The sequence below is a fragment of the Oncorhynchus masou genome, chromosome 15 (assembly GCF_036934945.1).
Source record: "Oncorhynchus masou masou isolate Uvic2021 chromosome 15, UVic_Omas_1.1, whole genome shotgun sequence".
In the NCBI taxonomy this organism is placed as follows: Eukaryota; Metazoa; Chordata; class Actinopteri; order Salmoniformes; family Salmonidae; genus Oncorhynchus; species Oncorhynchus masou.
This window is the reverse complement of record NC_088226.1, coordinates 62,996,390-63,023,486: the sequence shown is the minus strand read 5'-3', so window position 1 is coordinate 63,023,486 and position 27,097 is coordinate 62,996,390. Positions and strand designations below refer to the sequence as shown.

The 27,097-nt window shown below is 40.6% G+C and overlaps 1 protein-coding gene across 1 annotated transcript in view; it reads left to right on the top strand.

The window, feature by feature from the left end:
- Positions 1–13,142, top strand: part of LOC135556628 (chemokine-like protein TAFA-5) — a 123,167-nt gene extending 110,025 nt beyond the window's left edge. Inside the window, exons 3-4 of the mRNA XM_064989983.1 lie at positions 1,000–1,127; positions 9,630–13,142. Coding sequence (XP_064846055.1) covers positions 1,000–1,127; positions 9,630–9,638 — 137 coding nt within the window. The 3' untranslated portion in view covers positions 9,639–13,142. The remainder of the gene's footprint in view (positions 1–999; positions 1,128–9,629) is intronic.
- The last annotated feature ends 13,955 nt before the right edge of the window (positions 13,143–27,097 follow it).

Here is a 27,097-nt window from a genome sequence, read left to right as displayed (position 1 = left end):
TTGCATACTTTAGTTTTTGTTTGTTATAAGCTATATTCTGCTCAATTATCATTTTCCCCTGGACCTATATATGCAACTCTCTCTCTCTTTCTCCCTATCCCCCTCTCTCTCTGAGGGCCAATTGGGATGTCATGATATGCAAATGATAGTGCGAATGCCCTAGTTTCTTATAAATAGACATGTGTATGATCAAGTATAAAACAGGTCTACTTCAAGAGGAGAAGGCTCTTTGTAGAGCTAAAATGTTCTGTTTCATAATCACAGATCTAATTATTAATTTGGCGTGTTTTATTCAGGCATTTTTATTTTCATGTAGTCTTTGTGGTTGTGGTTACCCTTGCTGTGTGTTGTTTAACCTCTGAGTGTGCTAATGTACAGGAATGGGGTTTAATAACACCTGAACACACACTCTTTCCCAAAATGTGGTATTGTGGAGGGCTGCAATCTCCAGTGTTGAGCAGGTGTCTCTCTCACACACACAGACACATGCACACACACACGCACACGTACGCACACACACATACATACCATTCACTTTGTTTCATCAAAGAGTATGGTTTGATAAGGTCGAGAGAGCCTTGCCGCAACCCATCGTGAAATCTAAGCGCAGGCATTGGTTGGTTCCCTCCAGTGGGCTGTGAATTATAACAACCCGAGATCAGATGGTATACAGCAGTGTGCTGACCATTAGAGCGTTCCTGCTTCATAAGCTCAATGATCAATGGTCTTTCATAACATGTCCCCTATCCATCCCTGTGCTGCAAATCCTACATGTTCTCCAATGTTTATCACTTTCCTCTCCTTCTCACTCTCTCTCACTACTCTCCATCTCTCTCTCTCTCTTGCTCACTCACTCACTAACTCTCTTTGTCTCTATCTCTTTCTCTCTCTCCCCTCTGTCTCTATCTGTGTCCCTGTCTGTCCACAGGCTTTTTTTTTTCATTAGTTTGATAGATTCGGCGATAGTTAACCATCCCTCTTTCTTTCCTCTCCCCACAGCTCTCATTGTGAGAAGCCGGCAGTGGTGTGAGATGACGCCTTGCTTGGATGACGAGGGCTGTGACCTCTTAGTAAACCACTCGGGCTGGACCTGCACACAGCCAGGGGGCCGGGTGAAGACCACCACGGTAAGACAAGACTGCCAAGCCTCGTGACCACAATCTGTCACAGTTAAAGTGACCAGAGTTCGTAGTCATAACACCTGTCCAGAGACCTGTCTTAACACCTGTCCAGAGACCTCTCATAAGACCTGCCATAAGACGTGTCCAGAGACCTGTCATAAGACGTGTCCAGAGACCTCTCATAAGACCTGTCCAGAGACCTCTCATAAGACCTGCCATAAGACGTGTCCAGAGACCTCTCATAAGACCTGTCCAGAGACTCTCATAAGACCTGTCATAAGACGTGTCCAGAGACCTGTCATAAGACGTGTCCAGAGACCTCTCATAAGACCTGCCATAAGACGTGTCCAGAGACCTCTCATAAGACCTGCCATAAGACGTGTCCAGAGACCTGTCATAAGACGTGTCCAGAGACCTGTCATAAGACATGTCCAGAGACCTGTCATAAGACCTGTCCAGAGACCTGTCATAAGACCTGTCCAGAGACCTGTCATAAGACCTGTCCAGAGACCTGTCATAAGACCTGTTCAGAGACCTGTCATAAGATGTGTCCAGAGGCCTGTCTTAACACTCGTCCAGAGGCCTGTCTTAACACTCGTCCAGAGGCCTGTCTTAACACTCATCCAGAGGCCTGTCTTAACACCTGTCCAGGGACCTGTCACAAGACCTGCCATAAGACGTGTCCAGAGACCTGTCATAAGACCTGTCCAGAGACCTGTCATAAGACGTGTCCAGAGACCTGTCATAAGACCTGTCCAGAGACCTGTCATAAGACCTGTTCAGAGACCTGTCATAAGACGTGTCCAGAGGCCTGTCTTAACACTCGTCCAGAGGCCTGTCTTAACACTCGTCCAGAGGCCTGCCTTAACACTTGTCCAGAGGCCTGCCTTAACACCTGTCCAGAGGCCTGCCTTAACACCTGTCCAGAGGCCTGCCTTAACACCTGTCCAGAGGCCTGCCTTAACACCTGTCCAGAGGCCTGCCTTAACACCTGTCCAGAGGCCTGCCTTAACACCTGTCTACTAGTCATTTTCAGGATACCTCAATTGAATGAGTCTTTGTCACGTATGTCTATGTGGTCAGTGACTGATGTGATTAGCTTTTTGTATGGCTGCACCATCTAGCTATTTCAATGTGTTACCGTGTGTTTTTTGTGTGTCTTTATGTGACAACAGAAAGGAAACCAAAGCTTAAGTGTGTTGATTAAATAATTCTCACTCATGCACACTTAATGCCACTCCCTGAATGGTACTTCTGTCGCTCTCTTGTCAGGGCATCCATTTCAGCGGTGATCAAGGAGCTCCATTTCAATAGGGTCATTCTGCTACATTCATTTGCATCCCCATCATTGGCATGTTGTCTGATGTTCATAAATGGGGCAGAAAGGTTGTTCATTTATATCTACACCATAAAGCGTTTACAGAACACATGCACTGCAGCTCATCAACCTAATAGCTTATTGTTAGCATTCATACAAAGATAAGACATTAACTAAAAGCTTATGATTTACAAATTTGTCATTGCATTAAGGTTGCGTACTTCTCTCCATTATCAATAGCAGCTAACATACACATTCTGCTAACATACAGATCCTATAGAGGTCTTCTGACTATCATAAACACCTGTGATAGTCTTCTACATCGCAAAGAATCAGGTAGAATTCTCTGAATTTCCCTCCAGAAGTGTCTTGAAGTCTGAGGGGTAGTCATGCATGCTCAGGCTTTCAGTGCCATGGTTGGCGGCCTGAGACAGGAGGCTGGTGGGCTGTCAGTCTAGGTACTGAATAATGAAACCTGTCAACCCAAGCATCGCTTTGAAAGTCCAGCATTTTATGTGCAGAAACCCTCTGTTCAGGCGCCATTGCTTTCAATGGGGCTTGTTTTAAAGATAGACAGGGGCCAAGGGAGCTACTAACCCTGTAAATTCTGTCTAAAATAACAGGTGTCTCTTGGTGGACCGTTAGAGCCATCTCCTGTATTGCGGTGGCAGACTCCATTTTGTGCCAATTGTGTCCGATGCTAAGGGATTCTGCTCTGTAACCATAAAAGCTTTAGTAGGGATAAGAAAACAAGCCTTTTTTTCCCTAACTTAACAACACAGACCTCCAAAGTTAAGCCCTGCCGTGGCTGACTACACAGAAACTAATGAATTCAGATGTTGTTATAGAATACATTTGACTCAATTATGTTGAACTCCTTTGCCCCAGACTAAAAAGTTAAAACTATTGTGCAAGTCATCCGAGGGCATTTTCTACGGATGGTCTCAAAACTATGGATTGGGCTTGAGTGCTTTTTTACATGTTATAATCACATGCAGGACATTAACACATCACATTACATAATGTTTGCAAAATGTTTAGGCATGTTACCACATGTATTGGATTATGTATTTATATTTTATACAGTACTAAGTAGTACACAATGACCCAGAGGCATTACTGATTTCTAATTCACGAAATAAGGAGTGGTTATGGCAAACTGTTTTCTCCATACTTAATTAAAACTTGAGCATTTTGACTTGGTTCGATATCATTGAGATGCGCCATCGTTCTCTAACTCTGGTCATGGAGAGCCACTGGATGTGCAGGCTTCCGATTCTTTCCCATGGTAGCACCTGATAATCAGCTAATTAGTAGAATCAGGTGTGCTGGGTTAGGGTTGGAATGAAAGCCTCCTGTAGGGAACAGCAGCTCTACCGGACCCTGAGGTCTAACATATAGCTTAGTACATGATTGCCAAATATGTGCAGCTTAATGTGTATAAAAGTCACTCTGTTTTTCTTATAAGACTATAAAGATGAATATTACAGCCTCAGTATAATTTTACAGCAAGCTAATCAGCAAGCTAATCTAATGTATATAAAATGCATTTTACAGTGTGAAAGTTATAATATTAGACTCATTAAACTGATCTTCTTAAAATGTCCAAACATTCTCATATAGGCCGCCCTTAACACGTCTTCATATTCTTCAATTCAATTTACATATTTATTTTACGGATCCATCTTTTACTTTACCTAAGATTAACAAGCATGATTTCGACTTTCTTGTTGTATCTCTGTCTCTTGGCTTTTTTGTATCCCCTGATTTAATGTTCCTGACAGTATGGCAATATATTATGTCATTCAGTGGATGCTGAATCATGCGCAGACTTAGTATCATGTTCAAACCAAATTCCTTGTGCTTGTACCTGGATATTGTGTCATGGGCATCTAAAATGGTGCAATGTAATTGGACAAATTTAACAATGGGAGAGTCTGTTCTTCCCTGCATGAAACTATTACTGAGAGAGAGGGAAAGGGATTCAGAAAGAAAGAAGGAAAGAGATGCAGCGAGAGTGCGGAGAGAGGAAGTAGAGGGGAAGTTGATAGTCACCAGCCAAATCAACTCACGATACCTGGTTCTTTTCTGACAGTATAATAGGATATCAATGGCAGAGGAATTAGCCTTTTTGCTATATAAATGCATGGATAATTTGAACACCAATATTACAGCATGTTTAACATAATATTCCCATCTTATAAGCTTCAAGCTGGTAAGAGAAATGGAAGCCCATTTTCCAAGTAGCAGAATGATTTAGAGGCAGTGGATGTTCTTCACGTGTCTGTGTAGCCTATGCTTCAGTCTTTTGTCATTCATTGTCATGCCAGGCAGTCTAGGCTCGCTGTCATCGTCTGTCTAGACTTTTTTTGAGCATTAAGGGCGAGGAGTAGAGCAGGCCTTATCCTGATTCAATAAATACCTTCAGCCACACAATCTAATCACAGACATTGTTGACACAGGCAGGTATGCAGCTAGCAAGCCCAATTCATATGAAACTGGCCTTACTGCACAGACTCTAGTCTTGACCTGAATTAACACACTTGTGTTGACATTTTTAGATATTGTCTATGAGATGTAATGTCACAAAATCAAGTTTCAAGTGAAAGTACCTTACACATCAGCTATACATGTTGTGCTAGCTACAATTATGTTAGCTAGCATTATGCAGTTGCTACAACAACTATTTTTTTCTTACCCTTATTTTACAAATAATTTTACAGAGAACACATTCTCATTTACAGCATCAACGTGGGGAATAGTTACATGGGAGTGGATGGGGGGTGAATGAGCCAATTGTAATTGGAAGCTGGGGATGACAAGGGGACCGTGATGGTATGAGGGCCAGATTGGGAATTTAGCCAGGACACCAGGGTTAACACCACTACTCTTAGGATAAGTACCGTGAGATTTTTAGTGACCACAGAGATTCAGGACACCCATTTTAAAGTCCCACCCGAAAGACAGCACCCTACACAGGGCAATGTCCCCAATCATAACCAGCAACCCTGCCCAAAATATCTTTGCATATGACGATCAGCTAAAGCATTGGACCAGAAGGTTTGGCTCAACAAAGAATAAGGCAGAGCTGATACAGGCTAACGCACAAACATGCTCATTTTTTGTTGCTTTGAGATATTTGCCAATTGCTTGCCTGTTTAACTCAATCAAATCTCATCTTGTTTTGCTCTCAAAACAAATTCCTTTTATTTATTTTTTTACCAAAACTTAATTATGTGCAAACCCAAGAAACACAGCCCCTTTTGTTTTCCAATTAATTTTAGCAGGATTATTTATCGCAAAAAAATGATGACAGATAACAACATCCATTTTATTAAAACCCCAAAAGCGGTTATTGCCATCCCGTATTCACATTCACACTCAATTTCTAGATGCAGTGAAAGTTCTTAATTATATGATAAAGCTCATCGGTTATTACCTCTCTCTTTACTGTGTGGCAGACTAAAAATGAACATTCTGTGGTACATCATCATTAACACTGAGGAATGAGATTACTGTAATCAGTCATATTTGGCAGCTGGCATGGACAGTCAATGTGAAGAGATAGAGACAAGGAAGTTATGGTTCATTTTCATGTACTGTCAGGACCACAACTCTTTCCCTATGTATGCAACACATTTTTAATAAAGACTATTGACATGAACTATATTAGAGTGTGTGTGCGTGTGCGTGCCCAGCTCTTCCGATTGGGGGAATGCATGAGTGGACAGTACAGAGATCTATAAGAAGACAGATAGACTGGGCTGTGGTGGAGCTGATTCTCTTTCCCTAATTGATCCCATTGGGCAGCCAGGCTTTACCAGGACCAATCAAATCACAGTTCGAACACAATCACCATGGAGGGGACAGCTGTTCGTCTGAACACAGTGCAGAATGACTCAAGGTTGTAGGATCTGCCTACCCATCACCAATCCTAACATTAAGCATTATAGACTGGTCATAGGTCAGAACATAAGAGGCAGCGATAACCTCATCTCAGCATTTTCCCAATGTCAACACTATTTTCCCTATCTAACTGCGGGAAACAACAACTTTATTCCTCAGAATTACTTCCAATGTGTTAATAACTGTGTCGCTCATTGTATTTCTGTTGACTAATCATATTTGGTCTTGAGCATATGGTTCACCTTTCATCTTTATTGTCTGTATCAACATTGCTGTATCCTTATGCATTTAGGATGTATCCCTGTATTCCACTGGTTGTGCCGTCATTGCCTCATGCTTCCAGACATCACTATGCTTTGTCCTGTGCTAGCTATGCTACATTGCCATGAGTATCTATACATTGGGCAATCAAAAATCTAATCATTTTTCTATCAAAACAAATAACTGGGAATTCCTGGAGACACAATATAGGTGTAGCACTGCAATAGAGAATGTTTCAATTGCTACACAGTTAAGTTTTTTTTTGTTCACACAAAAAACATTATTATATTGACATTTTGAACCCAAGTATACATTTTCACAGCTCAAAAAAAGGGTTTTATCTAACCAAAGAAAAGGTAGCATCACTCTTCATTTAGTATAAGACCATGCTTTATCCATATGCATACACTTAAAAAAAGGGGTTCCAAATTGGTTCTGCGGCTGTCCATAGGAGAACCCTTTTTGGTTCCAGGTAGAACTCTTTTAGAATGTTCTACATGGAACCCAAGGGAGTTCTTCAAAGGGTTCTTCTATGGGGACAGCCGAAGAACCATTTAAGCTTCTAGATAGCACCTTTTTTGTATGACCAAAAAATGCAAGAAACGCTCCCTGTGATTTCAGGCCCTATGACGACACACACACAAAGACACAACGCCTTGCCAGCCAGACAGACAGCAAAAGTCAACCACTTTTCAAGGACAGACAGGAGAGAAACAACAAACTGCAGATCCTGGCAGGCTAGAGCGACACAGCAAGGTACAGATGAATTCTGTTTCCCCTAAATGTCATATGCATGATTACTCCTTTGTGATGGCAAATGACACACTTGTTTTCTCTTCCGTAATGATGTTGGGCAAGATGACGCCGACAGACATGGCAGATCTGCTTCTAACTCCTAAGCACAAGCATTTTGCTACACCCGCAATAACATCTGCTAAATATGTGTATGTGACCAATAAAATTTGATTTGATTTCAACAGCATCCAATGAAATGTTGACATTAATGACATTAATGATATCTGTAATGATAGATACATTTATATTTGATCCCTGTTTAATTAGCTTGAGTCAATAATACAGGGGAGATTCAATTGGCAGTGGGCCAAAATAAAGGTCTAGAACCCAGGTTCATTGGCCTTACCGTACTGTTTTGCCTCTGCTCTGGACTTCCTATTACAGATGTACAAGACAGTTACAAGACGGTTATGAATTATTCAATGCATACTCGCCCCAAAGGTGCACTTGTTCAAAGGCTTCACCTGGAATTGACTACGACACTGCCCTTTAAGGGACACAAATATTTTTCCTGCCCATATTATCTTCCGTTGTTCATTTTTAGAGAAAGCTTTGAGTGCTATCCCGAAATATGAATATACTGTCTGCCTTTGTCGTGCCCTCTTTCTATAGTCTGTGCTACGCATGATTTCCACTGTAGTCTAATTTGGATTCAAGCAGGCAAATGAATCTATGGCTAAAGAAAACCAACCATGGTATATTTAAGCAAAAAGGCTGAGGGGTGTGGTATATGGCCTATTCAGAACTAAGGGCTGTTCTTATCCACGATGCAACACGGAGTGCCTGGATACAGCCCTTAGCCGTGGTGTCTTATTGCTATTATAAACTGCTATTATAAACTTGTTACCAATGTAATTAGAGCAGTAAAATAAATGTTTTGTCATACCCATGCTATACCGTCTGATATACCATGGGTGTCAGCCAATCAGCATTCAGGGCTCGAACCACCCAGTTTATAATTGTTTGTAGTCTGCTTGTGGATCTCTGTCAGGTAATATTTACTTGTGAGGTCATTTTTGATAATGTGTGTCTCCTGATTTTATTGTCCAATTGGGGGAAATAATTTTTCTAACATCATGCACAGATTAAAGGGCATTAAACATGCAGGACAATGAGAATGACTTACAACTACAGTACAGTCAACACAAAATACACAGTCAATATAGTGTTGAAGGATATACGTGAGTTAATTTGATATCAGGGTTTGTAACGCGTGGTTGAGATGCAAGGGGAGGCTTGAAGTGTCAGTCATCAATATAGCAAGAATGACCTCTATACTGTTCCCTCTATTGCAATGAGGTAGGAAACATGACGCCTGCATGACATTGTATTGTAAGTGTGGGGGCAGTGACTTATGCAGGGCACTAAGGCATACTTCAGTTAAATTGCTTTGTGAATGCGCAGGGAAGACATTTTGCTTCACTTTGTCAATTCATCTATGATGTTGTCATGATTTTTAGCATAACCAAATGGCTAGAGGGCAGTGTGGAGCCCCACACTATCTTTTGTACATTAAGGGCTGTGTCAAGTCGCAGTGAATTCGAAACAACTCTGATTACATTTAAAATCTATCTGTGTATGGAGAAGATCTGTCACACTCTTTAACCCCTGTACTGTTGGGTCATCGAAAGTGATGGTATTCAATTGAATCAAGGCTCAGTCAGACAGTGAGGTCTGCCTCACGCCACTGTATTCGTCACCTCATTTACATCTTGTGCGTGTCTAATCTCAACTTGAGAAACATCTTGGCATCATTAGAGCAAGTTCATTAACTGAAATGAACGTGGTACAGTCGGAGAATAAAGAACAGTCTGTGCAATTGTATCTATAGAACACAAGACATGGATATGGAAAATGTATTGTTAATCTTTAAAAGTGTTTGTCACAGAGAGAGAGGGGGAGAGGGGGAAAGAGAGGGGGGAGAGAGAGGGGGGGGAGAGGGGGAAAGAGAGAGGGGGAAAGAGAGAGGGGGAGCAAAAGATAGGGGGGGGAGATAATCTGCAGCTCAAAACATTCAGACTCCTGATGTCAAACCCCAATGTTTTCTGAATCACACATAACATGCTGCATTGAGTCCCCTGAAGTGATGGGCTTGCCATTTTATCGACGGTGGCCATCACCATAAATACATTGCTTACACAAGCAGAAGGGCTCTCAGAGCCAGATGTCGCATGTCGTCCTGCATCCTCTTCTCCCCTGACGGCTGTTGTGTTCCTATCGATTCCCAGGTCTCCTGATGATGGCGGGGACAGACGCTCCCGAGCGAGAGAGAGGGGATGGTGTGTGAGCTGCTTCCCATAGTCCATCGTCACTGCCTGTGTGGAGCATACATCGTCTTATCATCAGCTGTCCGTCTATTGTTCTGTGCAGCAGCGTGAAGCCACGTAGAACCTACGTTGCCAAAGGCCCGGACTCCAAATACAGGAGTTGGAGCTTAACATGGAACATATGGACTCTGCAATGCTCTATTATTCCTTGGGAGACAGAACTTATTTTTCAGTTGAGTTTGGAGAATTCTGATGTGTGTCGTCATGAACTTCTGGATCTGACCCAACCTAGACTTTGGAGACACGGGACAAAATGTTTATTTTGGAGTTTATGCTTGGCAACTCCTCTGTAGTGATTTTACAGACCAAAGAAAAAGATAGCCGACTGCTCCATATTTTGGAGACACAGAGGACTTCGGGATGAAGGGTTTAGAGACTTTTCCAAGTTGATGAAACATGCAATCCCATATTCCCTCTCACCATATTACAGACTCTAGACATACCCACAAATGTACACATGGTGATAAAAGTGACGTGTTGTGCAGAGTAAATGTGTACAAATGAATGACGAATACTGAATGGAAAAAGTCAAGAGACGTTGTGTAATTCGTCAATGATGTTTCTCTTGGACTACTAAACTGTACTTGTATACTCACTGCTCTATTTTGAACATACATTAAATCAGATATACATTTTCAATTGCTATATTTGGACAATTTGCAGTCAGCATGACTGGTTATAGTGAAAGAAACAAATCATTTATCACCAGTAAAGAATAGGAGGAAAATAGTAAATACATCATATCTGTTTGGGGTAAAGAAACATTAAATGTATTTTCAAAAGCCTAAAGTTATATATTTAACAGTTTTATATGTTGTATCTTTGTAGAAAACCTTATTTAACACTGAAAATGTGGTCACATTGTGTATCCACAGTTTATGATTGGCAATGAGCTATGTCCTTAACCTTCTGGTCTCTTGTTCATTTGAACAAGTTTTTTCATCATAAAAAGTAAATTATTTAACATGAATTGAAGAAAGAACAGAATTAAAGCATTCAGATCATAGTACAGAGCCCATTTCTGAAAGGTTATATGTTCTACGTGTTCTAAGTGTTCTACTTTTATAGCCCCTCTCCAATAACCTTTGTGGAAATGTTGCACAATTTGGGGTTTTACTTTTCAAACCACTTAAACTACATTCAATGACCAAGCTACTGCCATTTTCAATGGAAGGGGGAGACATTTAGTGAGTTACTCATTGGCGACTACAGTTTGCGACCAAAGCTCAGAAAGGGACGAGGCTAATTTTGAAATAGCCAATGGGGGAGAGAAGCTCTCGCGCTAGCGAACTTCGACGCTGCTGGTTAGGCTACCACCAACATGCCGTTTTGCATGCTGTTCAGAAGAAACACACTAGGATAATTTCAGCAACATGGTACGGAGGTCGCGAGCAGTATGAACGTCCTGTTAGTAGTTCAACCCTAGAGGTGGGATTATGCCACAGCATTGGAGTATTGGATCAATGAGTGGCAAATATGTACTCTATTGTGGGCCAATTTAAACACAACTTCTTCCACTGTCTGTAGTCTCAATGCAAGTTTTCTCTGGGATTCTGTAAAGATTTTACTTTATCAGAGAGACTTCATGGGAATATCATATACATAGGTGAACATTGATTTACAACATATCATCCTACAGTAACATCTCTCGACAAACATGGATTTAACTAATTATTTCCTCCTTATTTCAACTGACATTGTCAACACAATCCGGTTGCATCGATGTGGCTAATTGGTATAATTAGTGAAAAATTATCAATAATATACAAGCTACACATGGTTTACTTTCACAATATTTCCTGTAGATTTTGAGTCTGGAAGACATGAGTATCATGCTCTTTAGATGCTGTTCGTACATGGCCATTTAAATGCCTTTGTGCCATCAAAGTAAAATGACATCAAAGAGGATATCAAATCACTTGCATAGAGTATTTCCATATGGCATACGGGTCCAACATTTGTGAGCAAAAAAACAAATAATAAAAATACTAAGCTCCAAAAAATGTATTTCTTTTTAAATAAACAGAACATCATATACGGTGGGGTGTGAAATTCTTGACACCCTTGATAACGATGAGAAACATCACTACAAAAATAAATATTTCTAATATTCTTTGGGAAATTATATTACGTAATACTAAACGCAATTGCTCAGAGAAAGAGATTTTGTTAAACAAGTAATATCTTTTTTTTTTTTAAGATCATAATTATTGGCAACCTGGTTTTCAATGTCTTTCAATACCTCACATTTCGAGGTTAATGGCACTGAGCCTTTTTCTAAAATGCATTTTAGATTGGCGAACACATTGGGAGGGATCTTAGACCATTCCTCCATACAGAATCTTTCCAGATCCTTGATATCCTTTGTCTGTGCTAACCAATATTTTTGTGTGGATTTTGATGTGTGCTTGGGGTGATTGTCTTTCTGGAAGATCCACTTGCGGCCAAGTTTCAGCCTCCCGGCAGAGGCAACCAGGTTTTTGGCAAAAATGTCCTGGTACTGGGTAAAATTCATGATGCCGTTGACCCCATAACATCAAAGATCCACGACTATATTTAAAAGTAGGTATGGGGTTCTTTCTGCATGTGCCACTACTGGTGTCTGTGTCCAAAGAGCTCAATTATCATGTCATCCAACAAATGTAAATGCCAAGAGTTTTCTAAACGGCATTGGCACTTGGATTGGAACCTGTGCTATGGTCAGATGACATGAAAATAGAGCTCTTCGGCCACACACACCAGTGGTGTGTCTTGCATCGCAAGAAAGATGCATTTATCAAGGGTGCCAGTAATTTTGGACCTGACTGTGTGTGAACATATTAACTTATTAGAACAGTTATGAGGCGTTTGAAAACACTACAAATACAGAATGGTTCAAATGTAGGACTTTAGTCTCAGAGGCCGTGGATGTATTATATTGACCGCTTTTATTTATGAACTTTCTTCTGGCCTAGTTTTTGGACCTACATTACTATTAACACACTTAAACTGAGAGTAAAATGAATGATGCTTCTGAAAGTCCTTATGCCATTTTGGTTTCAGGTATTTGGTAATAAATATACTGTATTTTAAACAAAAGCTAAGTCATAGAAAGACACCAAAAGTAGTTGACAGTAGGTTAATGTATACATTCTATCTTGCAAAATGTATGTGATTTTAGAATGTACTTGAATGTACTTCACCTTGGCTTTGCACAAAATCGACCACGGAGACAGTGGCATGTAGGTTGGTCTTCGACAGTGACCTTTTTAACCTCAGTTCTAGAATAGAACCCTTAAAAGGAGAGTGTATTGATATCAGGTGTTCAAAGAAACAACATCCTTCCCTTTAACCAATTTTACCATCAACCCTCTTCAGCCAATATTTGTACAATGAATGTACTCTCAGTAAGTATTTTCTGCATAAATGATAGCTACCAGCAATCAATTTGTACAGTTGTGTTTTATCATGGATTTCCTCAGGATCAGCAAACAGCCCGGAGAAGAAAATGGCATGAAGTTGCTTTATGTAATGGCTGCCTAACAAGGTGGCTGACATATTTAATTCCCCTTGATTGAATTCCAATAACCTGCTGGTATCCTGGAGGCAAATGTGTTATAGAAGTCATGCCTCTACATATTTAATTTGGGTATTAAAATAATCATGTGGGGTTTCCTAAAGCTATGGATTTTTCAGGTAAAATGATGGCAAGATGGACTCCTTTCTAATACTCTAAAGCAGGGGTGGCCCATTAAATCTATATTCATACATTTTTGGGAGGGAGGGACATTTTTATTTTGGGATAAAAAAAACACTCCACGCCACGCTTGAACGTCTAAAACTAGATAGAAAATATGTAGAAATTATAATGGATCTATATATTTTCAACTGCATTTTTTTCTCTCCTGCAAAATTGATTTTGATTTTAAAAAATCGGTCCCCAAAAAAATCTGTGCAGCCCTCCATTGAATGTTAGTCCTCGAGCCAAAATGATTGCCCACCCCTACTCTAAAGGCATATCAAATGGGTCACGTATTAATGGATGAATGTTTATAAAAACTAACGCATTGTGTGTGTGTGTGTGTGTGTGTGTGTGTGTGTGTGTGTGTGTGTGTGTGTGTGTGTGTGTGTGTGTGTGTGCGTGCGTGCGTGCGTGCGTGCGTGCGTGCGTGTGCGCGTGTGTGTGTGTGAGAGATATATATATATATAGAGAGAGAGAGAGAGAGAAGAATGAAAGGCGTATCACTGAAGTTCAACGTTAGTGTGATTGAAGTGTAAACACAATGTTCCCGTGTTAGTGGAGACTACATTCCCGGTAAACGCTGCATTGGAAAATACCTAAAAAAATTAGCGCCGCAATCTGTAACTCTTCAGTGATACTTTGGACTCTATTCAATCTGTATCTTCCTCCAACACAACACTGATTTTCTATTTGCGATGAAGTCCACATAAAATAGGCCTGACCAATTGAAACACCATAATATGGTGTAAAGTTATTTCTGTTTAATCCTTGAAACCTTTGGTTGACTGTGCTGTAACAAAGTGACAGACCATTTTTCTCATCTCTGTCTTTAGGTCCTCCACCAAGGAAAGAACCGCGTTACAGAGATCAACCAAACACATCAGACACAAATCCTGATGTTTTAATTTGATTGATACATACTGTAACATGATTTTTCAATGCAATTGTCACATTGTACATTGTTGCTTGAATTACATACAACATGGAATGTTTTACTGTGCTTGCAATGGAGGAAGTACAATCAATATGCAATATACCTTCCACAGCTGCTTCCCCGTACGGCTACGGCAGCTATTATTTTCCTTCAGGCGAAAAAATGTCAGGGGGAGAAAACATGGAAACACTACAAAGTCCCTTTGGTGTTGTTAGTGTGTCAATATGTAGTGTTTTATCTTTGACCTGTTGACCTATGCAAAACGGGTCAGCAAAATGGCAAAACACAAAACCATAAAAAAATAAAACTACATAGCAGATAATGCACAACTCAAAAATAAAATAAAACATGTTTTATACATTCACCTACATTTTTGCAAATTACCAGGCCCTGATAAACCATGTAATTGTAGCTGCTTGGTAGATTACTTCTATGGACAGATTTTAGTGCCCTCTTCACCTGGACCTCTTGTTTTTCCATTTCTCTTCCTCTTTCCTCCTGAGTCACCCCAGTCTTGTCCTTCACTCATCCTCCTCTTTGCCCTCATCCTCCATGGGCTCAGACGAGATCTGCCTGTGTCAGCCAGACGTCAGGGTCCATTTAACATCACTAACAGCCTGCATACATTAGCTCTTATTACACAGCCACCACCGGCCACGCTACCAACACTGCAGCAGTAACCTGGCATATGGTGTGTGCAGGGATGGGCAAAAATGCAATTACAAAACACCACAAAGATCAATGTATAAAATTGAACTATGAATATCCAGTTAATTTTTTATGCCTTTGCAAGTACCCAGCATGATTGCAACAACATTCTCAGTAACGGTTACAAAAAAGTTTTTCTTGCTATAACTGTGATATGTTGTTGTTTATATACTTTAGTTGAGCAAGTCACTCTGGAGAAGAGTGTCTGCTAAATGACTAACATGTATATGTGAAAATTTACATAACAAAATGAACTGCAAAGCACACTGGGTATTATTATTGGCCTTGTTTTGGGACGGAACTCATTATTATAATACTCAGCATGCTTTGTAAACGTAAATTTTTTTATATTTCCATTTTTGTAATTTATCAGACACTTTTATCCAGATCATCTTACAATTAGTGCATTCAGACAGCTAGGTAAGACAACAACCTATCACAATCGTATCAAGCACATTTTCCCTCAACAAAGTATTTATAAACATTTTTACGTATACATTTATATTTAGTTCATTTAGCAGACACTCTTATCACACCATAGTGCTATCATTCACCCTGCATACTAATGCAGGCGAATTGTTAGTTTAAATGTAACCTTTATTTAACTAGGCAAGTCAGTCTTATTTACGATGACGGCCAACGGGACTCCCAAACATGGCCAGTTGTGATACAGCCTGGATTCAAACCAGGGTGTCTGTAGTGATACCTCTAGCACTGAGATGCAGTGCCTTAGACCACTGTGCCACTCAGGAGCAGCTGGGGTTCGCAAGATGTGAACTGCTATAAAAAATGTTATAGAATATTATTTTGTATTTTCAAAATACAAATTACAGTATTTTGAAACTACAAAATACATTGGAGTGTTGTTTAGCCCAGTGTAATTTAATTCAAATCAAATCAAATCTAATTGTATTTGTCACATGCGCCAAATACAACAGGTGTAGACCTTGCAGTGAAATGCCTACTTACAAGCCCTTAACCAACAATACAGTTAAGAAAAAATACCTAAAGAAATAAAACATAAAACATTTAAAAAAAATAATCTATAAATAAAAAATTACATAAAATGTATACAAAAAGAAAAACAACAACAACAAAAAACATAAAAGTTACAAATAATTAAAGAGCTGCAATAAAATAACAGTGTGTTTGTGTGTGTGTGTGTGTGTGTGTGTCTGCTACACTTACCTCCTCACCAGTCAAATCCATCAAGTGTGCTAGGGCTTCTGTGTTTGATTATTGAATAGCTGAATTGTTGAATGGCTCTAGGGTGCATTAGGTAATATTGTATATTTGTAACTAATTGACCTTATGTTTTCATATTTTCATTCATTTCTCTACTGAGACTCTAGCAGGGTTGAATTACTTGTGCAATATTATGGAGACGTCTTTGTATTCCATTTGTGAATTTGAAAGCAGTTACATTTCCCCAGACCCATTCCTCAGCGTTATACTGGACCAAGCAATTCAGTCTGTGATAAGAAAGGTTTCCATTGGGCTGAAACACCAACTCAGGATTTTGGATTTATTCCTTTTTTTAAATGTCTTTTCAAGCCGGTCCGGCAATTCAATCCATGATAAGAAAGCATTGCAGGGGCTGGCTTTCTCTGAAACCGGTTTCAGAAAGGAAGTGGAAACAAGCACTGTCATTATCTTGGCACGGGGGAACAAACGGAATCTTCTAGTCACCCTGCATGTGCACACAAAATGGACTTGGCAAAGCCAGAGAAGGGTCTATTAAAACCTACCAGCTTCATTGACTGGATGCCATTAAAATGTTACCAATGTCTTGATCAGAGAGTGCCCCCTCTTCCCCCTCTTTAATTTAGTCTGTAGAGCCTGTGTTTTACATTCAGACAGCATCTGCCCAGACATAAAGACCTATCTGGGACTGCATACAGAATGTTTGGGTAATGATGCTGCTTCCACAGATGGTTTCATGGCTGCTCTACATCTACATGGGCAATGGAGGAGTCTTGAAAGGGGGCCAGCCGGGGCAGAGAGAAAAGGTATGCGAATTGTGCCCCTCCCCCCCCCCCACAATGGCTCAGTTCAAATAGTCCTACACAGTTTCCTTTCCTTGTCTCCTTCACCTCCTGACCTCAGATCTGATAGAACAGAGTGGGTGTAAGCTATATGGTGGAAATATGGTGCTCACAACAATGAAAGTAGACAAGGTATGGAAGCGAACCAAGAGGATTAGAGAGCAGCCACTGTTTGCCAGGCTGGACTAACCCACAAACTCCATTGCTTTCTTATGTCTTTCAAAGCTGCCAATGTAAAGCCAAACAACAGGGATGAATATGTGAAAATGAGGAGACCTCCCGTTCATCATCAGGTCCTGGTGTGTTGGGTTTAGCTGTACTGCATCCAGATGAACCAAAGCAGCTGGAATCCTGGCCTGCTCATTCACAGCCTAAATGAGAAAAATTAGCACCTTTGCCAGTTCCTTTATAACCCCATTTCCATCCTGTCAGCTCTTATTAGGAACAGAGAGAGGTGACAATAGACCGAAATATGCATGAGAGACGGCCCAGCCCATCCTATCACGGTAATTCTGACCCCCACTTACCAAACTGCCAGCTGATTTTCTCGTTACAAAGCAGCTTTTTTTCTCTCCCTTTGCCAAAACTATAGACGGTAACAGCAATTGCCTGATATCCTCCCTTAAGCAGTTTTACACAATTATATGTGCCAGTAACAGTATCAGCGAAAGGATTAGAGTTGCTAAATGCTGAGCCATGAATAAATTATCCCCAGGGTTTTGCATAAGAATTACTACGATGGAAAGAAATAGAGAAAATAATTAGCTTTGAAAGAAAAGTGTTGGTATGCTGACATGCAAACTGAAGACAACATTTCATTCTGTCAGTTGGAAGATTTAAAAGTACACATCTAAATCTCATTACATATTTATTTATTAGCTTAAATCTATTATGACATATTGAACATGTGTTTTTGTAATGTTCAACTTGATAGTTACCTACATTTCCTTGATTAATTTCCCACAATCAATGATCCATTCCAGTGTTCCAACTGGATGCATGCTGAATGTTAATTATGATGTATTGTTGCGGATGGTTAATGGTTAATATCTGGTGGTAATTATTCAGTCACCATCACGTCCATTGGTTCAGCTTTCCCATTCACTGAAGAGGTTCCCTAAAAACATGTCACTTTGATACAGCTTTCACCGGAAGTTACTTTTTTGTCACAGGTTAGGAGAACTTACACGGTAGGTTACGATACTTAACGTAGCAGGTTAGGAAAATTGGGTTAAGCTTAGTAAAAGGGTTAGGGTTAGGGAAAATGCTCTCATAACCTGCTATACAAAGTCCCTTCAGGTCATAGCTGTGTTGATGTGGTGTGTTTTTAGGGCGTCCCATTCGCGGACAGCTTCATAATACAAGGCGTAGGGTAGGTCATCTGCATTTCAAATCAAAACAGTTAGAAGATGCTTATTGCACAACAATGATTGATCCCTATTGTTGCATCTGCAAAATGTTACAATAAATTGTTGGCTCTCAGCTGTGTCTACAGGCAACAAATACCCCTTTTATCGTTGAAGGGAGAGATTTGAAAAATAATTCCTCTCTTTATAGTGCAAATTTATAATTGCATCCATTTGACAAAGATCCACACATTTGTAGGTAATTGCGTGTGGGCAATTATCTATTACCATGATAAAACCTTAGCTCACATGAAAACCCACAAGTTCACACCTGAAATGAACAAACGTGTCAGGTGAAAACTGAAAGGTATTAGAGAAAGAAAACACATGAAGAGATCTATTTTTAACATGCTCAGACAGACTGGCAAAATGAGAAACACCACATCCCGACCGGATTTTCATCAATAAATGAAATACTTGATACTGTATGTTATTGAAATAAGCATATTCTAACCTTTGTTTCCATGCAAAGCAGTTGCATTTATCTGCTTTTGTTGAATTGGAACCATCTACTCATGGTTAGAGAGTCACTTGATTACAATTTTATTATATAGTTTTGTTTTTCATGTTTTATTCAGTACTAAAAAAGCAAGTGAAAAATTGCAGTAGAGGCACTTGGTAAGTAAATATAGCGCGCAGTCTTTCCCTTGTCTCTGAGAATGGCTGTGATGGTGTGCACAGCTGAAAACACATTGAGGACCAAATGGTGTTTGAAATGTTTTTAATCTACTCCCGTCTCTTCATTAGTGGAATAATGCCACTCTGGGGGTGGCGTCTTTTCTGCAGTCGCTCCTCTCACAATCCCAGGGGGCATAGTTTCATCACCACTATGTGAGGGAGAAATGAAAAGCTGTGATGTACCCGTAGCGTTCCTCCTTGACAGTCTGCCAGAATTACCTGACCCTTTCCATTTGTCGTGAATCATAAAGAATAACTCCATTAAAAGGCCCAGACCAGCTTCCTTAATCTCCATATACAATTCATTCAAGGTAACAATAATGTTGCTTGCTACCAAACTGCAGCGGCCCACTTTGGGCAGCCCTGTTATGTAAGAAACCATGTTTCAAATTATATGTCAAATCAAAAATAAATATGTTTTCATTTATGTGTACAAAACATTAATGAAATCTCACTTTATGTTAAAATATGTATTCAAGAAGCATTCCTGCACTTAAGTGATTTCCCCCAACCTAACAGAATATTTTAGCATAGCAAATCTCAGCCAATTATGGACTGTTGGCAATCATTTTTCTGTCAATGTCAAATTTGCAAGGACAATTAACACGTTATCTTTTCACAGAGACGGTGTATACATATATTTGCGATGGTGTATACAACATTCATCTAAATACCTGTCGGAATTGCATTTGTTTTTATCATCTTGTAAAATTTGAGCAATAAAATATTCCAACTCGTAATTTAAAAAATATACAGTATATTGTAAGTGTTCATAGATTATGTGGGTGAAACAGGAGTATTTAATTATCAAAATGATAAATGTCATCTCATTCATGAAGGGTAGGGGATATAGCCAGGAGAGTTGAGGAAGACTTGGCTCCCAATCTGGGGAGTTGAGTATACACTTAGCACCTTTTTTTCTACCTAGAACCTAAAAGGGTTCTTCAGCTGTCCCCGTAGGAGAACCCTTTCAAGAACCCCTTTTGGTTCCAGGTAAAACTATTTTGAGTTTAATGTAAAACCCTTCCCACAGAGGGTTCTATCTGGAACCAAAAAGGGTTCCCCTATTGGGACAGCCGAAGAACCCTTTTGGAGTGTACCCTGTTAAAAGAGTCAGCGAGGTACTGTCCTGTTCTGTCCTACTGCAAATGCCACGGGCATGTGTTGGGACTGTGAGTTGCATCCTAACCCTTCAAGTAGTAGCTGTGACCTAGTCATAAATCATCTACAGGCAGCGTCCCCTGCTCTCTGTGGAATGGTTTAGTCCTCCCCCCTGCTATCATCGTGTCCACAGAGACCTTAGACATCCAAGCACCTGTCCACCTCAGCCCAGAGAGGAGCCACACATTCACAGTGTCCGCAGTGTGACCTCCAGCTCCACCAAAAGTCACAGTCCTTCAGGGACATAGGACGGGTGAGGACAGGCTTCCTATCACTTTATGGTACAGACACGTGCACACAGGAGACTCCCATACTCAGCCATGTATTTCTGCATTCTCATCTTGTAGCTCTACACAAATAGGACATAGACCGACTCAGACACGGACTTCCATTACAACACGGCAGATGGTCTTGGAATCTCCTAAGTTGCAGTAAGAGTACAGTATAATCATTCTCTAGCTAAGATTATGCCTTCAGGATTGCATGAAGTACTGTATGCTACTTGCCTAACATCATCTTGGTCGTCTCAGCGTGAGTAGTTCTTCAAGACCATGTTTCATCTTTCTTCATAATGAATGTTCTCCTGCTGTACCCTTCTCAATGAATCCCAAACTCTCACCCTCGTGGGCGACACAGCATCTGCTGCTTTTTATACATTCATTTTAATCAGACTGACTGATCTACACCCAGGAAACCAGGTGAATAGACTCTCATGGGAGACTTCAATCAATTGCTCTAATTGATAAATGAAATACCAAGGAAAAATGCAACACAGCAGGGGTCGTGTTCCCTAGGGACTGGGATTCCTCTTGCAAGCCTTTCTAAAGCTTTCTGCCTTTTGTAAAGCGTATTGCTGACTACATTCATGATGTTATATTGACTTAAATAGAACAATAGAAGATGCCTTCAGGACTGAGGATCAAAAGATGGACAGAACAGAACTTGTCTGAAATCATGTCTAAAGCTCATGAGTGATCTCTCAGCTTGAGCAGCTTGAGGAGGCAGATGCACTTGACGTTGTGGTGTCAGTAATAATCTTCCCTCACATAAACAACAGAGTTTAGAACAACGCAAGACATATGAAAGACATTTCAAAGACCGTAAATAGACATTTATCAGGCCATGTTTTGATCTTCTTCAAGCCCTTGCCATAGCTACAACTTTTTTTTTTAAATGTAAACCCTGTATTTTTCCTACATCACCAGGTATTGCACCCAAAATACTGGCTATGCAAAAAGCTCATATGTTTCGGGTTAAGAATATCCATTCCATTATTTGACCTGTCAAGATAGAGCCCATGAAATATTAGCAATCGCATAGGGAAATGTAGGGCTTGATTTCATCTGGAGCTCTATTGAAATGTAAAGGTAATTTTCGATTGAGTCGACGCGTTCAGCGTTACTGTGAATGCAGTCTCCACGAATGCGGGAACAATCCCTTTACATTTATATTGGACTGTAGTGCAGGTCTTCAGCGCTGCGGATTGAATAAAGGCCTTAGTCATTGAAACTAAAACATCCATCAATTGGATATGCATATTTTAAGTTATCCAAGCAAAAGTACATTAGCTTGGATAACGCTACACTTTATGTTAGAGCCATTGTATGTTAGATTCAGAATGAGCCATTGTATGTTAGATTCAGAATGAGCCATTGTATGTTAGATTAAGAATGAGCCATTGTATGTTAGATTAAGAATGAGCCATTGTATGTTAGATTAAGAATGAGCCATTGTATGTTAGATTAAGAATGAGCCATTGTATGTTAGATTAAGAATGAGCCATTGTATGTTAGATTCAGAATGAGCCATTGTATGTTAGATTCAGAATGAGCCATTGTATGTTAGATTCAGAATGAGCCATTGTATGTTAGATTCAGAATGAGCCATTGTATGTTAGATTAAGAATGAGCCATTGTATGTTAGATTAAGAATGAGCCATTGTATGTTAGATTAAGAATGAGCCATTGTATGTTAGATTAAGAATGAGCCATTGTATGTTAGATTAAGAATGAGCCATTGTATGTTAGATTCAGAATGAGCCATTGTATGTTAGATTCAGAATGAGCCATTGTATGTTAGATTAAGAATGAGCCATTGTATGTTAGATTAAGAATGAGCCATTGTATGTTAGATTCAGAATGAGCCATTGTATGTTAGATTAAGAATGAGCCATTGTATGTTAGATTAAGAATGAGCCATTGTATGTTAGATTAAGAATGAGCCATTGTATGTTAGATTCAGAATGAGCCATTGTATGTTAGATTAAGAATGAGCCATTGTATGTTAGATTAAGAATGAGCCATTGTATGTTAGATTAAGAATGAGCCATTGTATGTTAGATTAAGAATGAGCCATTGTATGTTAGATTAAGAATGAGCCATTGTATGTTAGATTAAGAATGAGCCATTGTATGTTAGATTAAGAATGAGCCATTGTATGTTAGATTCAGAATGAGCCATTGTATGTTAGATTAAGAATGAGCCATTGTATGTTAGATTAAGAATGAGCCATTGTATGTTAGATTAAGAATGAGCCATTGTATGTTAGATTAAGAATGAGCCATTGTATGTTAGATTAAGAATGAGCCATTGTATGTTAGATTAAGAATGAGCCATTGTATGTTAGATTAATGTACGAGGTCATGTCACATCAGGAGAGTCAGATTCAAACAAAGCAGAAATAATCAGATGTATTTAGCAAGATTATTCATTATGTTGATGTAGGAGATGTAGCCTATGTAACATTACAAGTAACATCTACAGCACAACATCTTGGTGCTGATGACATACTGAGACAGAATAATATAAGAACATTTCATTGTAATGCCTGCATGGATTCAATAACTGATACAAATTGACATTAGCTATAAAAACAAAAGTAATTTGTAACCTTTATTCACACTACTCATTGCTAATTGTGTAATGAAATAAACAAATATAGGGTTGGGTTGGAATAGTAATGCAATTATGGCTTATAAATATGTACTAAAGATGTACCTTAAGCCAATACAACATTTCCAAAATAGTAAGTCACAAGGTCAATTTAAAAAATATATATAATATCTAACTTTATTGGACAGATACTGAGAGGATGATAGTGGGGAAACATAGAGTTTGTGTCAAAGGGCAGTAGGTAGTAGCCAGTAATAGATTTGAACCTATGCCAAAACCTTAGACGTGCTGGAGGCTGTCAAATTATCGTAGGCCAACCAGGCCACAGTCACAATGTTAAACAATGTTTGAAAGTTGTACTGAGTCTGGCATCAATCATCAATACAGTATTGATTACATGTCCCTATTAACTACATACACTGTCTTACAGATGTCTGAGCAAAGGAAGTCCAGTGTCCTTTGTACATGGTACAATGATAATGGTAGACACTTGAAACTATTACCATCAGCTTCTTTTACAGGGTTGCAATTCCTTGAGGAGAGTCAGAGCAATGTGAAAACCAGGTCTGGATAATACAATTCACACCAGCCCTATTTCTGGCTGTCCTAAACACCAGGGAAGTCCACCGTTACTGCTAGGATGACTCTTCACAGGGGAGCTCTCTGGACACAAGAGGCAACGTCCCTTTACAACAACAAAAAAACATTTGAAAAACTCTACTTCTGGGGAAGTAACTGAATCCGGCACTTTCAAAGGGAGGACAGTTTAACCCTGTTCATGGATACTGTCAGTACAGGTAATAATGCAGAGAAAAACAGAGCAAATCAGTCATTCATCAAAATGCATCATTGGTTAGTGCTCATCTATTGGATATAATCAGCTATTATTTCTGTGTCCAGTACATGGGTATACAATATGTACATAGGCTTATCTATTTACTTTTGCTCTTGTGGTAACCCTGTGTTTTTGTTGGCTTCTCTATGGTCCGGAACGACACATCTAATTTGTTATCCGGGGAACAATGGTTAAAAGTTTTTTATTTCATATTCCGGACAGGAAATAAATAGTCTGGATTATGATTATCAGTTGCGTTCTGACCGCCCAGAGGATGACGCAGGAACACTGTGGCTCCATGAATTGAATCATCTCTGACCTTGGAGAATGAGACGTCCATGAACAGAAGTGTTCAGTGCAGCTTTTTACATGACAATGGACATGTAATGTATCTTCTTGGCGTGAGCATGTCTATGATGTCAGCTTGACAAATCTGACAGTACGGACCGGCGCTGGAGGGTCCTTAGAGGAGTTTGTTGAATAAGATTGATAAACCGTGTTCGGACACCCATAGAGTGTTTCACATCATTGTTGAGTGACTTTAGTGGATGTGCTAAGGCATCAGCATGCTTCAGTTTGATGGCGGCTAGCCAAGGTCGGCTAGGAGAACCGAACGAGTGTGCTCATAAACTCCCTTAAAAAGACCTTTGTTTGAGAAACAAGGAAGTACTGTTTGTACATTTTGAGACGTCGTAGCCAGTATACACTTCTTCAAAATAGTTCAAAAATAATCTTAGATAACTCAAGAAATCTGTCATTAACTTTCCCAGGTTGCGCAATTTTGCATCTAACTAAGCAGTATTTCTCAATTAAAAAAATAGCATTAAAACAAGTAGTCTCTTATTGAATGACAACAAATACTTTTTTGAAGAATCCCTACAGTTGACCAATCACGGACAAAGGGGCATTTGGCTCCCGAACTTCGGCTGACTTTGAGAAAAACAATTGTGTTCCTGAACAGCCGAAAAAACCCTTACCGAAGACCAAAATGAACAAAAACGTCATAAAATGTTGTAATAGTAAATGCACAGGGTTGGGTAGGTTACTTTCTAAATGTAATTCGTTACAGTTACTAGTTACCTGTCCAAAATTGTAATCAGTAATGTAACAGAAAATAATTAATTACCCACAACCTTAGGTGGGAAAAAAGGCTGCCTAAGTATGATTCCCAATCAGAGACAACGATAGACAGCTGCCTCTGATTGGGAACCACACTCAAAGAAATAGAAAACATAGAATGCACACCCAAATCACACCCTGACCTAACCAAATAGAGAAATAAAACGTCTCTCTAAGGTCAGGGCGTTACAGTACCCCCCCAAAGTTGCGGACTCTGGCCGCAAAACCTGACTCTATAGGGGAGGGTACGGGTGGTCATCTATCCTCGGTGGCGGCTCCGGTTCGGGACGTAGCCCCCGCTCGGCACACTGATCCCTCCACTTCCGTGGAACCAGACTGTGGATCGTCACCAGAGACTCCGGACCATGGTTCGTTGCTGGAGGAACCGGACCGTGGATCATCGCCGGAGGCTCTGGATTGGGAACCCCCGCTGGAGGATCCAGACTGCAGACCACCACTGGAGGCTCTGGACTGCGGATCGCACCTGGAGGCTCCGGACCGACGCTGGAGGCTCCGGACTGGGGACTGTCGCTGGAGGCTCCGGAATGGGGACCGTGCCCTGGATTTTCACTGCAGGCTCTGGGCCATGGATCATCACTGGAGGCTTCGTGCCATGGCTCATCACTACAGGCTCCAGGCCATGGATCATCACTGGAGGCGTCGTGCCATGGATCATCACTGGAAGCTTCATGCCATGGATCATCACTACAGACTCTGGGCCATGGATCATCACTGGAGGCTTCATGCCATGGATGTTCACTACAGGCTCTGGGCCATGGATCATCACTGGAGTTGTTGTGCTATGGATCATCACTGGAAGCTTCAAGCCATGGATCATCACTACAGGCTCTGGGCCATGGATCATCACTGGAGGCTTCGTGCCATGGATCATCACTGGAGGCTTCGTGCCATGGATGTTCAATACAGGCTCTGGGCCATGGATCATCACTGGAGGCTTCGTGCCATGGATCATCACTAGAGGCTTCGAACGTGGAGCCGGAACAGGTCTCACCGGACTGAGGAGACATACTGGAAGCCTGGTGCGTGGAGCTGCCACAAGGCTTACCAGCGTGGGTAGACATAGTGGAGCCCTGGTATGTGGAACCGGATACACTGAGCCGTGGAGACGCACTGGAGGTCTCGAGCGTAGAGCTGGCACAACTCATCCTGTCTGGATGCCAACTTCCGCCCAGGAAATGCGAGGTGCTGGCACCGAGCGCACTGGCCTGTGAATGCTCACTGGAGACATAGTGCGCATCACCGCATAACACGGTGCCTGACCGGTCACATGCTCCCCACAGTAAGCACGGGCAGTTGGCTCAGGTCTAAACCCTGACGGTGCCCCCCAAAAAACTTTTTGGGGGGCCTCTCAGGCTTCTGTGACCAGGTCTTGTCCCCTGCCAAAATCCCCCTGCCAAAAAGTCCAGCTCGTCCTCCAAGTTGGCGCACGCTGCTTGGTCTTTTTGTGGTGGGTAGTTCTGTCTTCAAACTGCCTGTTATAGATGAGCCAAGGCGCAGCCTGTATGTAATTCCACATTTATTTTAATCGTAGTGAAACTTTCACAAAAAAGAACAGGTAAACAGAAACAAACGTGATGCAACCGTGGCGCACACAAACACACACAGAAAATAACTAATTATCCACAACCTTAGGTGGGAAAAAAGGCTGCCTAAGTATGATTCCCAATCAGAGACAATGATAGACAGCTGCCTCTGATTGGGAACCACACTCGGCAAAAAACAAAGAAATAGAAAACATAGAATGCCCACCCAAATCACACCTTGACCTAACCCAATAGAGAAATAAAACGTCTCTAAGGTCAGGGCATGACACAATGGCTACTATATCTATAATTTCTAAGTCCAAAAAT